Below are 18323 nucleotides of genomic sequence, written 5' to 3'. Positions count from 1 at the left end.
GCACTTCGAAAGTGGAAGTTGAAAATAAAAACCCCAAAGTGAAATGTCATTCTTTTTGTATTTGTAGGAAAAAAGTTTTCAAAACAGAAGTTTTTGTGTGAAACAATTCAACATTAAAGGACAAGATGGCAAAATCATCAACAAAATGCTAGTTTACAAACGTGTTGTCAGTCTTTTCACTTTGTTCTACCAAGAAACTGTGGGAGAGCAGACTTGAGTTCCTATTTCATTCTGACAGAATAGCGTGTTTATTCTACAGCGTCGCTGCCGCTGCCTGCCTCGGCCTCCTCCGCCTCGGCGGCCGGCTCCCCAGGGTCCGCAGGCTCGGTGTGCGTCTCCTCCATCGGCTCGTCAGGCTGCTCGGGTTGAGGCGACGACGTCTCTGCTTCTCTCGGCACGTCCATCTGAAAAACAAAAGCATGATTATTTTAAATGGTGGGGGAAAAAAAAGAAAGAAGACATTTGCGAAGAGGATTTGAAGCAGTACAGATCTAATTGATATATACATGGGAAAACAAAATAAAACAACGAGATGTTACCTGAGGCTCAGGCTCACTCTCCTCCTGCACCACTGCAGCCGACTCCTCCTGCTCCATCGGCTCGGCTTCGTCCTGGTTGTCCGTCGGGTTTTGCTGAGGTGGCGACTCGTGCGCCGCTTCCACCGAGGCTTCGTCCTCAGCCGGAGCCCCTTCAGGTTCCGCCTGTTGGGTTGAAACAGACCGAGTGAGACGATATCCTCTGTGAATCCGACAGATTCATTGCTGCAGGGCCTCAGTGGTTGGATTTAAACCCAATCATAAGAAATAAAAGACAAATCTGAAGTATTGCTTGCTGAACTGTCAAAAAAGAACGCAAATTACTTTCAAATTTGCTATTTTGTTATTTTTAGCGGCTAAAAAATGAGGAAAAGTCCATCCTCATTTCCATAAAGTGTGTGTGGCTCTGGAACGGAAGCTTCTGTGATGCCACAAGGGACACGGACACATCCCGCAGGTTGCTTAAAAACACCACCGTGCAGTGGCAGGCTCCAAACTCTGTGGCCGCCCCAGTTTTGTCCCACCGCAAAAACACGTTTCAAACGAGCGTCGACGAAGCCACCGTTTTCAAACCCCGGGACTTTAGCGGGAAGCTGTAAACAGAGGGCTAAAGACGTCTTGTGGAGCGCTACAGAGATTGACGTTCCTCTCGGGTCTGGGGTTAAAATCTAAACATCAAAAAGTGGCTATGACCCCCTCATAAATAAAACTTAAAAGGTAAATTTAAGGATTTTTTTAAAAAAAATTTTTAATTTATGAGGCACCTGCTTGGAAATGTTCCATTTCAATTGACTACGCATCAAAACATCTGTCGGGGGAAATACCATTTTATCCTCATCCATTGCTTCTTTCTCCACGACAGGCTCCACTGGCTTGGGCTCGGCTTTCTTCTCCCCCTCCAGGACCATCATGATGGAGGCAGGGATGTGTGCTTGCTGTGGAGCAGTGTGCAAAAAAAACCACATTAAGCGGTTTGTACATAGGGGGGGGGGGGGATCTCAACAGCTGAGTAGAAATGTGTCGATACTGGTTCCAGTTCAATGCTTTTTTTTTTTTTTTTTATACCAGTTTCGGCAACAACAAAACCACAGTCATTACAACACAAAACTTTGATTTTCCATTCTTACCGGTGATTCGAATCAGGATTTTCCCTCCAGATCAAGTTAATTGGATTATTGTTACATGCTTGGCATAAATGTTGTATTTACCTTTATTTTGATCCACCTTAATGAAGTGGAGCCAAACTACTCATTTTTAAACAACAAAAGTCTGTGACTATCTTTAGCTTATGACACTATGAGAGGGGTGGGCAAACGTTTTGACCTGTGGGCCACAATGGGTTGTAATATTTGCCAGAGGGGCCCGGAGCAGGAGCAGATGGATGTGAGTGTTTTGGTGACCAAGCTCACAGGAGAAAAACAATCTATCATGGGATATTGTAGAAAACATGTGCTTTAATGTTTATTGAAAATGAACAAAGTTACAACAAAATCAGTGTCTTTGAAGCCCCACGGTATTCAGGTCTTTATTGAAATGACTCTTAAAACACTGCAAAAATGGATGAAATACAGCTATGCTATGACTTACTTACTATTAATATCACTTCTCCAAGTTCGGCGGGCCGGGTAAAAAAGTTTAACAGGCCGCAGAAGACCCCCGGGCCTTAGTTTGCCCATGCCTGCTCTATAATGTGAAAGCCAATCAGCAGCGACTCCGACTCGTGAGCCAAATAATTATTGGCTAGCAAGCTCTTGGATTTACACCCTTGGCTATCAGAAAAATCCCCCCCGCCCCCCGATATCCGACGGAACCGGCGCATTTCAGTCGGTGCTCCGAATGGTTTCTCGAAGTTGGGTACCGTGTGGCGAAAACCGTCGGGGCCTCTCACCTGGTGCGGCGTGAAGGAGTGGACGTGCTGCAGGAGCGGCCCCCTCATCTCCGGGCAGCGCTCGAACACGCTGGTCAGCTGGGCGGGCGGCAGCTGCAGGAGCACGCTGAACGACTGAGGCTTGGTCCTCTGGCAGCACTTCACAAAGCCCTCCCACACTTTGGGGTACTTCCACACCTGCAGGGGAAACGATTGGCCACGTCTTACACAACCGTGGGGAAATGTAGGGACGCACCCATACCGATACCAGTACTGGGTATCGGTACCGATACCAGGGTTGGGTGCTCCACTTTTTACTCCACTACCCCAACACAGATACCAGTTGTATATGTATGTTCATGACAGTTGTGTTGTGTTTGTACTGCAGTGATAAATATGTTATATATGTATATATATATGTATATATATATATATATATATATATATGTATATATATATATATATATATATATATATATATATATATATATATATGATAAATATTTGTGATAGATAAATATTATGATAGATATTTTATTAAACAAACTTTCATTGTACTATGAAAGTGTACAATATTTTCTTTTCAGATTTGACCAAATACTTGTCCAAAAAAGAACAAATATTCCAAAGCGTTGTTCCTTTATGGCACTGGCAAAAAACACACACACAAAACAGAACAACAAAATGACATGTCAATGCATTTATGTTTAAAAAACAGGGAACAAAACTGCAATATCTTAGCCTGAGCAATGAGCATAGGGCTTCAGAGGATTGCTGTTGGACTATAAGATCTTACAATTGAGGGCGAGTAAGGGTGACTGAGGCTGTGAGAGCCAAATGCAGTGATTTATTTTAGCGTGACAACGAATAAACCTTTACATTTACATCTCACTCTGTAAGGCAGAGTGTGCGCGATTCATTTGCTGCCTGGACGCGTGGTGAGGGTTTCCTCTCTGAGGGTCTACTGACTGCGGAGTGGTGAGGGTCTCCTCACTGCAGTTGCTTGCCACTGCCGCGTGCGGCTCAAGGCTGTGACCGCCTGCTGACTACTTTGGGGCGGGGCAGGGGCTCGCGGCAGCACCCGCTGCTCGCCAAGAACCAGAACTGCTGAGGAACGATACGTGCTTCCATGTCAGTCTCCAAAATACCAGAAAAGTCTTCAATAAAACCAGGAAAACTCGCTAGATTTGTTGCTAGAAAAAAAAAAAAGTCGCTACGGGGAGTTGCAAAGTCGGCAGATTTAGCGAGAAAGTCGCAGAGTTGGCAGCAATGCAGCTAGCCAGCTGTGGCGTTTCGCGAGCAGTCGCGTGTCTTTTGAGAGACGCGGATGCGTGTGTGACGCCGCCAACCAATTGAAAGTCTTGCGATACTCGATCCATAACTCTGTAACCGATTCAACTAGGAATTCATTGATAATTCGAATCGATTAATGAGTCTGCTGCCGATGCAGCTGTAACTCTCACTTCCTGAACCGGATATCCGGTCGCATCGGTTCATCGTTCACAACCCTAATACATACACACACATGGATGACAATTTCGTTAAATGTGTTTGTACTGCAGTAAAACTAGAAAGTCATGCTGATGAATGCTCAAAAAACTCAGCACCTGTGGAAAAAAATGTAAAAATCAAAGTAATTCTATAATGTGTAACGGCCTTCATCGAGTACTCAGTATGTATTGGGTGGGAGTGTGGGGGATGTGTGGGCTTGTTGGGCTGTGGGCTCCGACCTGCTTGACGATGAGGCGCGACAGGATGTTCATGACGAAGCCCCCCAGGCGGGGGTACATGGTGAGCGACTGGATGACGGTGCGCATGAGCAGCATGGGGAGGGGGTTCTGCTCCATCAGCTGCTGCATCACCACCGCCAACACCTCGGACGTGTAGACGTTCCGCTCGGCGAAGCACAGGTTGGTCGCTGTTGAGGGGAGCGGAGGGGGGAGGGGGTGGGGGCACGGTGAGGACACACGAAGACGAAAGCGAACCGACGAGTGTGGAGCCGCCGGCTGCAGGACTCACCTTTAATGATGGACTTCATGTCACATTTGGTGGAATCGATGTTGTGCAGAGCAATCAGCAGGTCACCCGGGGTGAGCGGGGACACGGTGGAGCTTCCCTCACCTGAAGGAGGAGGAGGAGGAGAAGATGATGAAGAAGAAGGAAGGAAAAGGAGTTCTGTGCAGCACTGGGCAGTGCCCACCCATGTTTCATTATTTTTTATTTTCCTGATTCTGGGGATTAAAGGGGTGGTTCAGAATTTTGGACATGGGACCTCATTTCCAAGTGAGCCCGTTTGCCATTTATCAGCGGAGACCGTTTGAACATGCTTCACACACTCGTTTAGCAGAGTTTGCTGGTGCTGGCCCAGGCTAGGCTAGTGAAAGTCAGTGGTTTCTGCTAGCCTGACAATAACAACGGTAGTATGCTGGCAAGCGGCGGGAGTGGCAGACTGATATCACCGAGACGACCAGCTCTTTTATTTCTCTGTCGCCGTCATTGCTGTAGTAGCAGAGTAACAGTGGATCAAGGTAACATCCCGCTGCTGCTAACGCTAGTTTTATTTCTAACATTATTTTTTTTCATCAACGCAGACACACCAATAGTCTGGTGTTTACCTCTGACAAAAAAAAAAAGAAAAGAAAATTTGCATCGGGACTATTGGGTTAAACGTCCAACACAAGTGCGGAGGAGGTGTTGAAAACTACAGTGTGTCAGATGACTCACTGTGCTGAGTGCCCAGCAGGCGGTTGAACACCTCTTTGACCACGATGGGGTTGAGCTTGATCAGCTTGGGAAGCGCCTGGATGACCTCGTTCTAGAGCAACAACGGGGGAATCCGTGTGAAGAACTGCTTGAAAGCGATGTTTTGTGAAGGCGGGACGGCGGCGCTGGAGCCGAGCGGTACCTTCTCGAGGCCGTTGATGACCGGGATCAGGAAGCGGACGTCGGGCACCCGTTTGTGGTAGAGGTCCCGGACCCTCTCCACCAACTCTGGGGACGGAGGCACTGGAGGAAAGAACAGCTTCTCTTTAAGTGCTTCGCATGTCAGTTTAGCTTAAAAATGATGCTTTCCTTTTTTTTTTTTTCTTCACCTTTGTCCGTCAAAATGTGCAGACAGCGAGTCACTAAGGTCTCGGCTCCCTTGGGGCAGTTTTCCACCAGCAGCAGCAGCTCGGGAGAGTTCATCCCCATCCCACGGATCTAAGAGGACCGACATCAAGTCAACTAGAGAACTCGCGCGACCCAATCGGACCCTGGACCCAGAAGGAGAGTCCAGGGTCCGACCCTCCCAAGCAAAGACAAACACATTCTACACGGACAGCGGCTAAAGCAGCCCACTATTATACATTGAAGTCTATTTAAATGTTTAATACTATTTTGATGCATAACAACACAACGACATTTATTTATATACATATCCATGTTTATATTCATATATGTCATATACTGATGCAGGTCTTTCTGTATTTCTATATTTGAATTATTTACGTATTTATATATATCTACATCTATATTATGACAGCTTTGTTCACTTTCCTCACTATCTCTCTCGCTCTCTCTCTCTCTACATTTTTTGTATTTCCTTTTCACTCCAACCAGTCAAAGCAGATGAGCGCCCTCTGGAGTCTGGATCCGCTCTAGGTTTCTTCCAACAGGGGAGTTTTTATTTTTCCTGCCCACCGTTGCCCCCCCTCTGCTGCTTTTCGGAGGCTTCAGTCGTTGTCTTTTCTCCGATTGTGCAAAACCCTTTGAGACGCCTTTGGTTGTGATTTAGCGAGTGTACAAGTAAAAGTTGACCGACTGAGAGAACATGAGATGCGAGACGAGATGCAGAGTGACTCACGGGCTGCTCGATGGCTCTCAGCACGCTGCGCTTGATGTCGGCGATGGCCTCAGTGTAGACGGATGCCAGCTCGTGCACCAGACGGTGGTTGAGAGGCAGCAGGGACAGGTAGAGGAAAAGGCACTGTCTCACGGTGTCCTCAGTCCAGGGAGCAGCGACCTCTGCCGCCCCGGGACAAGAACACGGTCCCAGGATGGACAGAGTTTGGGGGGAGGGGGTGGAAGAAGGAAGATGTTTGATGAGATGTTGTGTCACGTGTGTTTTTAAGCACACAGATGTTGCCTGTTACTGTTGCTGGTGAGAATCCTTTTTAATGGTTCAGCAGATCTCGCCCAATAGGAATGGGCACTCGGTTTGATTTAGGCGAGGAGAAAACTAAAGTGTCTTCACCATATGAATTGATTGCATTTGCATTGCAAAAATACGTATTTGTCACCTATACTGTTTTTTTTTTACACACACACACACACACACACACACACACACACACACACACACACACACACACACACACACACTATTGAAAAGCAAATAATCAGAGCCCCCCGCCCAAGACGTATGACTGTAGATGTTAGAATGAATGAATGAATTGATGCTTTAAGACCTGGAAGCAATCCAACCCAGCTGAAAGACATCTGTGGCTTACCTGTGTCTTTGTCAGCCCCAAACAGCAGAGACGGAGGGTTGGGGTGGACCAGCAGCTGCATGTAGTTCAAGGCAAACTTCTCAATGTAGTCCCTCAGCTGGTCCTTCTCATACATGCGCTTGAGGAAACCCAAAGCGGTGGTCCGCACCTGAGGGGGGGGGGGGGGGCAGGGTCAAGACCCACAGTGGGGTGAACTCGGCTTGGAGAAAGCTGCAAGTTAAACGGGCAGAAGATGCGGCACAGCTTCACTTCAATACCTTCTCCTTCTCATGCGAGCTGAGATCCAGTAAGACGTGCAGATACTGGAACTGCCTGGACGGCCGCTTCACGATGAGCTCCTTCAGCGTGGTCATGCCGAGATACACCCGAGACTGGGACAAAGGGTTTGGCGTCAGCAGTGCAACAGCAAGGACGATGCTGGAGCTGAGGCGAGCCGAGCCGAGCCGAGCTCGCCGCGTCACTCACCTCGTCCTCGCAGTACCGCCGGATCACCTCCAGGGCCGACTCGGTTATGATGGGAGCCTCCAGGACCAGCTTGGTGAAAAGCCTGATGGGGTAAAGACAAGGCCGTGGGTTTGATCTTAATAAAAATTAACCTGACTACACTCTTCATGAATTTAGTACACATATGATATGATATTTTGTGACATGTGTTAAAGGGTAAGTGCGTCATATTTAGAGACTTTCAAAAAGAAACAGCGGCATCAGGTGGTTTCATTTCAGATTGCAGCGTCTTTCACTATCTCTCCTCCTCCCAGGCTTGCCAGGGAACTACAGTGGCCTGCACACCCAAACCTGGATACCTCGTCTACCTTCTTCTTCATTGGTTAGTTTGAGGACCCCAACTACGAAATGCGTCGGATGTTTGAACACCAGGCTTCCTTAGAACTATGGCGGTACAAGATGGCAACTAACTGGGAGCAAGACCTTTGATCTGTGGATATTCTTATACATAGGGATGCACCGATACGATGCCAGTATTGGGTTGAGTATCCTACTCATAAAATAAGTGCCGATACCACAGTAATAGATGTACATTTATGACAATTTTGTTAAATTTGTGTTTGTACTGTCGTGAAACTTGTTCTAGAAAATACATTTTGAGGAATGTTGTGAAAATGACAGAATATCTGGGTAATTCTCGGAGTAATAAACATCCAAGTAATTCTATAATGTGTCGGGATTTGGGGAAAAATTACGTCGTTTTTTATCGGCCCGATACGTACATTTTTCCGATAAAAAGATCCGATAAATGAATGAAACGTAAATTGATAAAATGGGAGACGTTTGCAGGCTGAGTAGCCCCAAAACAGGCCATGACGCGCTGGCTACGTCATCTATCAGACCTTATTAGCAGGACCCAAGCCTGGCCCCGTCACTGCCTGACTAATAACAAAGAAGACGTCAAGTTTTGACACAACAAATCTTATAGCTCACCGGAAAAGTTGTCATTGCGGCGAAGCGGTACGGAAAGAATACGAGGCAGTGGCCTTAGCCGCTAACGGTGCTAAAGCTAAAACAACAACACGGATGGTCGACGTCCCCATTCAGCAGGCGTTTGAACACTGTAACACCTTTTCAAGAGACTGCCAACCAACAGTTCGACAAAAGCGGTCGAACCAGCAGACACTCGATTTCTGCTTGCCCTATGTACAACAGGTATTACGGTAACTGCTAACTGCTTGGCACAATGGCAGAGGGAGAGAGGGACGCGCGTCCCTGTACTGGACTTACTGATTAATATTTCTGAAATATTTGTAATTGTCACTCCATGATTCTACTGCAGGTTGGTAGTACACTACCCCAGGATGCTCCAAAGTAATTTTCAGAAAATTCTGATGTAGCATTTCAAAATAAAGTTCATTCAAAAATTGTGATTTTATTGTTGTATTGTCCTGGATTTCACTGTGAAAGCCAGTACAGTGAGCGAGACAGTGAAAAAACTAAAGCCATTAACGACAAAGTGATGGAATTGATAGCGATCGACGACCAGCTTTTTTCTGTCGGTGAGGACCCGGGTTTTCGGAAGTTAATAGCACATTTGGAGCCACGTTACACTCCTCCAAGCCGCCGCTTCTTCTCGGATGTGTCCCTCCCTGCACTCTATATTAAACATTTACAGAGCAAAATTGCTGTCATAGATAGGCCAGAGCAACTAAAATATCAGTTATCCCATCGCTGCATCCTGCACAAACTGCAGATTATATGGAGATTGCATAAAATATAAAATTATCAATTTATGGATTATCGGTATTGGTATCGTCCCGTGAGAAGCAGGAAATTATCGGTTATGGGTATTGGTTGAAATGTTTTATATCGTGTATCACTAATAATGTGTAATGGCCTTTTTAAGTTCTCAGTGTGGGTAGGGAAACCAAATTACATTTCTTGTGTTGGGTTTATACACTTTCACTAAGGTATTTATGGGCTGTATGTTGAGCTTTTACCAATCTAAAAATCCTTAATGAAGCCGAATATTACACACTGGACTTTCAACTCACCCGTCCCTCTGTTCAGGTTTCTCCTGCAGCCCCGACAGCAGCGTGTACAGACAGTGGTCGTAGCTGTCCAGCAGGCCCGTTGGCAGCTGGCTGAGGTAGGTGTTGTACTCCTGGTAGAGGACGGAGAAGGCCAAGTCACTCCTGGTCCGGATGTCGTCGAGGATGAATCCCAGCACGTCCTGCTTCATCAAGCCCTCGAACTGCGTCACCAGCTTGGAGAGCAGCTTGACTCGAACCTGTGGCGCACGAAGGGGCAGATCGTTAGCGCTCCTTTAAAGGCTTGGTACAGAGATTTGGATACAGAACCTCAAGTCCTCTCCCACCGAGGGGTCAGAGGGCAACTGTTCAAATTCAATCTGAAGGGGGTGATCTACGCTCCACAAAATGTACTTGACTCCTTCCCGTAACCTCACTGGCCACTTTTACAAGGCTGCCAAGCCTGCATTCTGTTTTCTATGCTAAGCAACACTGTAGAGCAGAACAACAGATTCAATTAAATTTCTATGAAAGAGGATCGCCATCCTTGGGCAAACGTTAAAAGAAGACGTTTCTCTCAGAAAATGAAGCTGTTGCTGGACTTGGCAGCAGGTGAATTAAAGCACAGATTAGACCTGCACCATTATTGCTGGTTAATAATACAGGACACAGACTAGACTTCTGAAATAAAGGTTACAAATCTGACTACGGCTCTATGAATCCGGCCGCCACAGACGCTGCTTTTAAGCACAGGAGAATCCCCTTTGCGCATGCACACCATGGAAGTGTTGTCAGAACTGGATACCAGACTGGAAAAATGGCGGCGCGCCGATTTCTCCGAGTGGCCACTTGAGGTACTGCAACGTGATTCATAGCAAATCTTTCTACTGTATATTTTTCAGTTAAGGTCTTTTTAGTAAATACATTGTAACGTCAGACTATTGATCAAAATGATCTAGCACAACATTTCTAAACTGGTTGTTCGCAACCCAAAAGTGGGTCGCAAAGCTTTTTTGATTGGGATGCAGCTTCATGAGCGGCCCCCGTCATCCCCCCCTTTCTAAAAAAATTAAAAAAATAAATAAAAGATTTAAAAAAATATAATACATATTTATCAATCAATCCTTTTTTTTTTTACTAGACATAATAGAAAGTTGGCTAGCATTTTCATTCTTGTGGAATAAATTTGGGTTGTCATTTCATAATAGGGAAGAAATGGTGATGTTCCTGAGACTCCACCAGTTGAGAACCACTGGTCTAGCATGTACTGTGGAGAGGGTAAGATTGTTTCTATTGGCAGGCTACCGCCCCTTCCACAGAAAGTGTGCCGGTGAAAGCGGTTGGCTCGGAAGTGCGAAGGCCGGCCGGTCCTCACGTGCGACATGCCACTCTGGGCGATGGCCTTCTCCGAATGCAGGATGCGCTTGACGGCCTTGGACGTCAGCGTCTCGATCTGCGTCTCTGACAGAGGCTGCACCACGTCGGACAGGCGGAAGACTTTCTTCCTCCCGCTCGGCCCCGCCGCCCTGCAACAGATACAGGCCACAGTGGGTGAGCTGAGGCCGGACCTGCGGCCGGCCAGTGGCGGCCCGATGGATGCTCGGGAGTGGGCTCACTTGGTCTGCGCCACTGGGAGGATGGGCTCGGGAAGCTTCTTGATGGCGGGGGCCGCCTCGGGAGTCTTCTCTGTGTAGCCCCCCACCACGGAGATGGCCTGGCCCAACATGGCCGGGAACTTGCGCTTGATTAGCTGGTCTTTGGCGCCGGAGCCGTCGTCATTGTCCGCGTCTTTATCGGCCTCGTCTCCCCTGGCTTTAGACTGCTCCAGCCCTGACGGAGCAAGACACACAGACAATACACTCAAATACAAGTTTGTGGCCGAGTGTTTCAGATTATTTAAGAGAATCTTTTTTTTCTTCTCTGCACTACATTGTTGCTGTAATTATGTGAATTTCCCCAAGCTGGGATAAAAAAGGCATTCTATTCTATTGTAGTTTACATTTACAAACGAACAACAGCTTTCTGTGCGCAGTTTACTGGACAAGTGTTTGGTGAGTAAAGTGCTGCTATTTTCCAAAATAACATTGCAAGTTTATGAGGTTATTATTGATGTTTTTTATGTGTGTCGTGGCTGTAGCTGCAGTAGAAGGAGATTTGTTCAATCCTGGTTTGTTTATTCAATAAAGGCATTTATTGTGGCGCAAGGAGTTATCTATCAGCGACGCAACGGCTCTTTATACTGTATTTCTGCATATTAGGATAGTTTTTATAGCCATACATTAGTTGTAGAGGCTAAGCCTACTGCTTGAAGCCCCTGAGAGAATTGCTTGACGAGCACCTGCTTGACGCACTTGATGGAATCCACCTTGTTCGTATCCACTAAAAGGTGACGAGACTTGCATGCGTTTCAAAAGTCGTTTATTGCAGCTCACCGTGGCCCAATGCGCACAAAACAACTTGTTCGGCATAGCTCGATAAGGCAGACAACATGCGGAGTCGCAATGCGGTCAGAAACTGTGTGCACCCCTCCTGTCAGGTAACCACTAACTAGACTCGGATTGGCCGATATTTGGCATTTTTTGAAATGTTCACGATCGGGCGTCACATCATAAATCACCGATCCGATCAATGACGTCACGGTCGTGTTGAAACGTTTTTAATCTGTCTCATTTACTCCAAAGTAGTTTCACAGCATCGACATGTTTGTTTGCTTGTATCCGAGAGCTAATGATTCATGATTCAAAAAAACTTCATTTTCGTCTTCGTGCCTCTTCCTGTTTTGAGTACTGTCGCTATGTGACGGACAATAAAGTTTCCTTGAATCTTCACGACAGCAACATCCATGGGCGACACAAACAAACGTGTCGGAGGTGTGGAAGTTTTTTAAAGTGAGAAAACAGACGTAGCACAAGCTATCTGCAATATATGCAACGCTACAGTACCTCGCGCGGGTACGTCGGCAAAAAATTTCAACACGACAAATTCACACACGGAGGAGCATGTCGAGTTCAAGAAACGCAGCGCAGAGAAAGAAAAAGAAAAGCAAACGACAGTGCTCGTCCGCATAGTCGGGAAAGTGAGGAGGCAAGGGGTGTACATAAACAAAAAAAAAAAAGGTGAAATAACTGTAAATACGCTTTGCATGAAGCGTGGCCATTTTGAAGAATCTAAGACTTTTGAAGGATTTTGTTTGCTACAAAATCCCACATGTGCTTATTCATAGTTTTTGACGCTGTCAGTTGAACCGGCGAGAACGTAAATAGTCACGAAAATGAAAGAAAAACCATTGAATTGATCTGCGTCCAAACTTTTGACAGAATCAAGGATTGCATTTTCTGTTTTGCTTTTCTTTGCCGTTTATTTCCAACGTACCTGGACCGATCCCTGCTGCAGTCATCTGCGTGGCCATCAGCCTGGCCAGATGTCTGATTTGGGCGTCGGTGCCTGCTGACTCGACAGGCGTGTACGTGGCCTGGAAGGACGCTGGCATGACATCCGGGAGATACACCATGCTGATCAGCACCTGGATCCAACCCGAGAGACGAGCCGAAGTGAGTAAGTGGGGCTCGTTTATCAGAAGGGGCAAAGCACGAGCTGCTCCTCACCAGGTTGGCCACGTTCTCCGAGTTGAGCAGAGGGCGGAGGAACTCGGCGGTGACGTCGATGGCCGACTGTGCTACTGGGGCGGCGGCTGGTTTGGGGACCGAGAGGGGAGCTGGCTCCTCCTTGTCCTCGTCGTCCTCCATCAGGGTCGACTCTAAACGAGGCGCGAGCAAAATATTAGGGATGCACCGATGGCACTTTTAAGATGAATTGCACATTATAGAATTACTTTGATTTTTATTATTTTCCCACAGATGTTCTGTATTTAAACAACATTCCTCAGAATCTTTTCCTCAAACAAGTTTAACTGCAGTACAAACACAATATAACAAAAATGTGATATACAACTAGTGCTGGGCGATTAAAATCGAAATCAGATTTTTTTTTTAGTCAAGACGATACCCGATAGTGGTATTGGTACAGATACCTGATAGTGGTATTGGTAGCGATACCTGATACTGGTACCAATACCTGATACTGGTATTGGTACCAATACCTGATACTGGTATTGGTACGAATACCCTATACTGATAGGTACAGATACCCGTTACTGATATTGTTACTGATACTGGTATTGGTACCGATTCCCTATACTGGTATTGTTACAGATACCCGAAACTGGTATTGTTACTGATATCTGATACTGGTATCGGTGCATCCATAATGATCACAGTAGCAAACATAACATCAAAATCGGATTTTTTAGTCAAGACGATATTAAAAAAAAGGAAAATCGTAAAATGATGCAAACTTATTTCAACACCTGGCAAACACCACTAGCCAGAGTGGGAGCAGTGTGTTGCTTTGCAGGCTCCACATGAGGACGAAAGGCCGGTGTTTCGGATCAACTCGCTACTATGCTAACTGGCTACCTTTGTTTACTCGCCTCTGTAGGTGACCTAGCTGCAGCAGGTGTTAAAACCAGGAAGTGATTCCGCATGCTGCCCTCGCCACTGCCTGTTAGTAAATTATTTTTCCGAAGTCGCGTACGATACGCACTTGTTCCGATTTGGTCGCGTATTTCTCGTACCTCAGTCGTGCTTTGAACGATGTGTTGTAGTCTGACACTCAGGCTAACTGAGTGATCAAGGTGCTGCCAGGAGTGCCCTGCTCTCTCCGCGCACCCCCCACCTCACTTTTTAAATGTCTTAAAACCAGCAATAGACTTCTTCTGTTATCAAAAAAAAAAATCTAAATCAAAATCTAAAATCGAGTTTTCAGAAAAAAAAAAAAAAAGGGATTACTAGGGATACTGTTGTCCAAAACCGTCCAGCCCTAATACAAGCACGTGTTTTACGAGTATACCGACTTTAAACCACACAAGTGCTAGGACCTCCATCATTCCAGCAGTCACTCACCCATCTTGACCTTCTTCCCCTCCGTGTACTGCTCGTGGCGAGGCCTCTTGCGCGGCTCGCGTGGCGCCGGGGTGGAGCGCGTGATTTCGCTCTGCGGCATCCCGAGGTCCAGCAGCAGGGTGCTGATCTGGGCCTGGAACTCCAGGCTGCACGGGTGCTTGAGGACGGCCACCAGGTGCAGCTTCAGGTTCTTCCGCACGCTGCTCACCTGAGACTTGGCCAGAGTCGGTGGCAGGTTTGCTGAGAAGGATCACAGAAGAGAATTACAAAGATTAAAAAATAATAATAATAATAAATAAATATGTATGTACACATATGTATGTATGTATGTATGTCTGTACACACACACACACACACACACACACACACACACACACACACACACACACACACACACACACACGTATCTCTATCTATGTATGTATGTATATGTATGTGAAAAGGTTGTTGTATTTCTGCAATTCAATTGAAAAGGTGAATTTGACATATTATATAAACAAATAATATGCAAATCAATATATTTCAAGTTTTTATTTCTTTGGATTTTGCTGATCAGGTCTTGCAACTTAAAAAAACCCCTCAAATTTTATAATAATTTTCTGAGTTTGTGGGTTTGTGGTTTTAATAAGCTGAAAATCTTAATCAGCAAAGTTACAACAAGGAACTGCTTGAGATGTCAATTTGTGTGTAATGGCTCAATAAAATTAGTTGGTTTCATCTTTTATGTTACATTGCCAAAATAAAACAACTTTTACTTAATATTCAAATTTTTCGGGTAGTACCTGTACATACATATACATACATATACATACATACACACATATGTATATATATTTTCCCATATTTTTAATAACCATATCAACATGGGAGTAGGCAAATACTTGCTTTCTGCAAGTGCAGCATGTTTATTCGTGTTGGAGCAATGTACTACTAACAAAACAAAAGATGCACAGGGTAAAAAAAATAATTATAAACTCAAGCCCAACAAAGATAACAGGTGGGCATAACTGTAACATTACATAGTAATGATTACTAGTACTACCAAAATTTATATATTTTACGTTTCAACTCGAACCATCCATCCCCTTTTTTCAGCAGGCATTAAAACAAAAGGATGACCCTCTCTCTCGCACTCTGATACAATGTACTGACAAATATAACATACAAATATGATCGAATTTGTCATTCGGTTTTTATTTTGAAAATTCACCGAATTTTCTCGTTTTTTTTTAGCGACTTCCTGTACTATTGACGAGGATCGCTCGCGGCTCGCGCACAAAATAGAGCAGACGCCGAAACGACAACTGCATGGCGCGAGCCGCGCGCTTGTTCGCGTCTAGTGTGAACCACCACATTGATTAACGTGGGCGCCGAATGGAAGTGCTCGTTACAGTAAATGCATATCACTTTTGTCCTCTCAAGACTGCCATCTGGCAGGGTTTTGAAGTGGAACGTTCCATTTACAATTGACGCTTTATCCACGTTAGTCCTTCCTAGTGCTCATCTACACTCAGTGTCTTTTTCTTTTTTATGTTGTGTTTACAAGCCGGCTGCAAGCATGTGACTGTGTGCTGTGAGTCAATTCATTTCCCGTTTCCACAATCTACGGAGCGGCCAAAGGTTCAAAAAGCCACGTGTGCGTTAATCGCGCGATAAAAAATTTGTCGCGATAAAGCGGCGTTGAGTTAACGCGTTAATAATGCGTTAACTTTGACACCCTTAATATATATATATATATATATATATATATGTATATATATGCGTGTGTGTGTGTGTACACTAGGGTGGAATGCACTCACCATGCAGCGTCTCATAAGCCTGCACAACCTCCGACATGAACATTGGCCTCTGCCGGGCGATGGTGGCCAGAGAGCCGAGGGCGGTGGTGAGGTTGATGCTGGAGATGGCTGGATGGACCATGAACTTCAGCAGCCTCTCCAGGGCACTTTTCCCCTCCTCGCACAACACCTCTGTTCATACAAACGGCAGTGGAAAACGTTTTTGTTTTTCCGACGTGTGAAAAAGGTGACCAAAAAAAAACAAAAACAAAAACAAAAAAAATTCCCTACCAGAGCGGATGTACAAGTGGTCTTTGGGAACCTTGTCCAGGCTGATGTCGTTCTCCTGACGCTTGGGAACGTCGGAGTCCGACGTGCGCGGCGACAAGGTGACGATCAGCGACTCTGTGAACTTGATGGCGTGAGTGCGAACGCCGTCGTTCTCGGAGTCCAGCAGGGCCAGAACGTCCCCCTTCATCTGGGTCATCAGATCCCAGCAGGCCTCCTGCCGCTCAGACACCGCTTTGGAGCGAACCAACCACTGACAGGGGAGAGAGAGACAGGGAGAAGAATGAAGAACTGGAAATTGATTTCCAATGGACAGTTTGGTGTCTAGTTTTTGCTTTTGTTGAACTCAAGTTTTACCTGCAGAGTGACTTTATAAAGCTGGGTGAGCGTGAGGATGGCCTTCTTCACCACGTTCACGCTCTCGTCCTTCAGCAGCATGTTTAGGTTGGCAATCAGGCGGAGGAGAAGTTCACTGTCCCTCTTGCTGTAAACACACGAGGCTTTCAATCAAGCTGTGAATTTTGCACTCTAACAAGATGTTTCCAGGCCGGGGACTCACCAGGCTTCCTCTATGAAGCCGATGACAAACTTCCTCACTTCGATAGACTTGTCCGTTTGAAAGGCAATCATCTCCTACAGAGTGAAAAACAAAAAAAAATCTTTACGTGACGCCAAAGTTCAAAAGGCACCGATGTAAAATCTAAACATTTATTATATTACAAATTTTTTTTTTCTGACTGAATTTGTATGGCAAAGCTGCATTCAAGTTTTCTTACATCCAGGAAATTGTCAAGAAGTGAGGGATCCTTGTTAATGATGAGCTCCTGGACCTAAAAATGAACACGTAGGTTTACATATGCGAAATAAAAATATCCACAACCACTTTAAATGACCAAACTTAACGTTATCACATGCAACCAAAAACAGCAAGACAATCTCAGTATTCATTACAGCACTGGAGTGCATTTACAATTGACTTTCACATTTGTTAACGTGTTTTTAAAGGGATTAGCTTGGAAGTGGCAACATACCTGTTTAAGGACCGTCAGCTTTTCATCTGTGGATATCAGAGCAGCCTGATTCAGAAGCTCCACCACCTGACACGGAGAAGGGAATCGTGACATGCGACCAAGTAATCTGACGGAGAAATGCATCACATTCTGGCCGACGTAAATAAAATAGGTTTAGACCATCAGGCCTGTTTCTACCGGTGAAAATGTAAGAGGGGCTTGAATTTACACCTTCAAACAGAGCGCTATCTGTACAAGAACTCACCCTCTCGCTGGTGGTCATGTCGATGTCTTGGGGAGTCTCCCCCTCCACAGCAGAAGTCTCCATGGTGCAGTGTTATCCCCCACCAACTAGGTGAACATGACACACAAACGCCTACAACAACAAAACAGCAACATAAGACCGCGGTAACGACTTGAGTTGTAGTTAGTAACGAGATAGTGTGACAAATGCGGCTGTTAATACCCGCCTATTTGTTTATCTGTCTGACATTAGTTACAAATCTTAATTAAATGGTTTTCACGTTCAAATTCCCCAAAACATTTCTTGACTTAGCGCGCCACCTCCATGCTAACAGTTAAGCTAACCACTTTAATCATGATGCAAATTAACAGTACGTATACATATTTTTTTTTAACGACTACATCGTATTTTTGGCATGGCGCAACGATAGTAATGTGTCATGATAAAGGTGACGGATTCATAAACGATGCGGTTTTCAAACAGTCCTTACGCTTGACACCTCCGTTAGCCCGTTAATGAAGAAGCTTCCATGTTTCATTGAAAAACCGGAAACACTCTTCTTCTACTGTTGCCTGTGTGCTGTTGCTTAACAGGGTAAAACAAAAAATATTGCTGCCACCTGGTGGACACACACACACGCGCGCGCGCAAAGACATTTCTTATAATAGTTAA

At 45.5% G+C, this 18323-nt stretch overlaps 1 protein-coding gene across 1 annotated transcript; it reads right to left on the bottom strand.

The window, feature by feature from the left end:
* Window positions 1–39: 39 nt before the first annotated feature.
* Window positions 40–18247, bottom strand: sympk (symplekin). Its single transcript, XM_076030560.1, has 27 exons — window positions 18142–18247; window positions 17673–17783; window positions 17429–17494; window positions 17174–17227; window positions 16957–17030; window positions 16755–16881; window positions 16401–16650; window positions 16131–16301; window positions 14332–14571; window positions 12976–13127; window positions 12743–12893; window positions 10987–11200; window positions 10746–10896; window positions 9395–9630; window positions 7359–7440; window positions 7151–7264; window positions 6894–7041; window positions 6248–6408; window positions 5496–5604; window positions 5309–5409; window positions 5128–5218; window positions 4423–4524; window positions 4134–4321; window positions 2425–2601; window positions 1361–1471; window positions 540–701; window positions 40–404 (listed from the first exon to the last, which is right to left on the bottom strand). The coding sequence occupies exons 2-27, from the start codon at window positions 17733–17735 to the stop codon at window positions 249–251; spliced, it is 3651 nt and encodes a 1216-aa protein (XP_075886675.1). The 5' UTR covers window positions 17736–17783; window positions 18142–18247; the 3' UTR covers window positions 40–248.
* Between the last annotated feature and the right edge of the window lie 76 nt (window positions 18248–18323).

This window comes from Nelusetta ayraudi, unplaced genomic scaffold, assembly GCF_046127955.1.
Source record: "Nelusetta ayraudi isolate G7.1 ecotype Tasmania unplaced genomic scaffold, CSIRO-AGI_Nayr_v1 ptg000028l, whole genome shotgun sequence".
Classification (NCBI taxonomy): domain Eukaryota; kingdom Metazoa; phylum Chordata; class Actinopteri; order Tetraodontiformes; family Monacanthidae; genus Nelusetta; species Nelusetta ayraudi.
The sequence above is the reverse complement of the archived record's forward strand: the minus strand, read 5'-3'. Positions and strand labels throughout refer to the sequence as shown.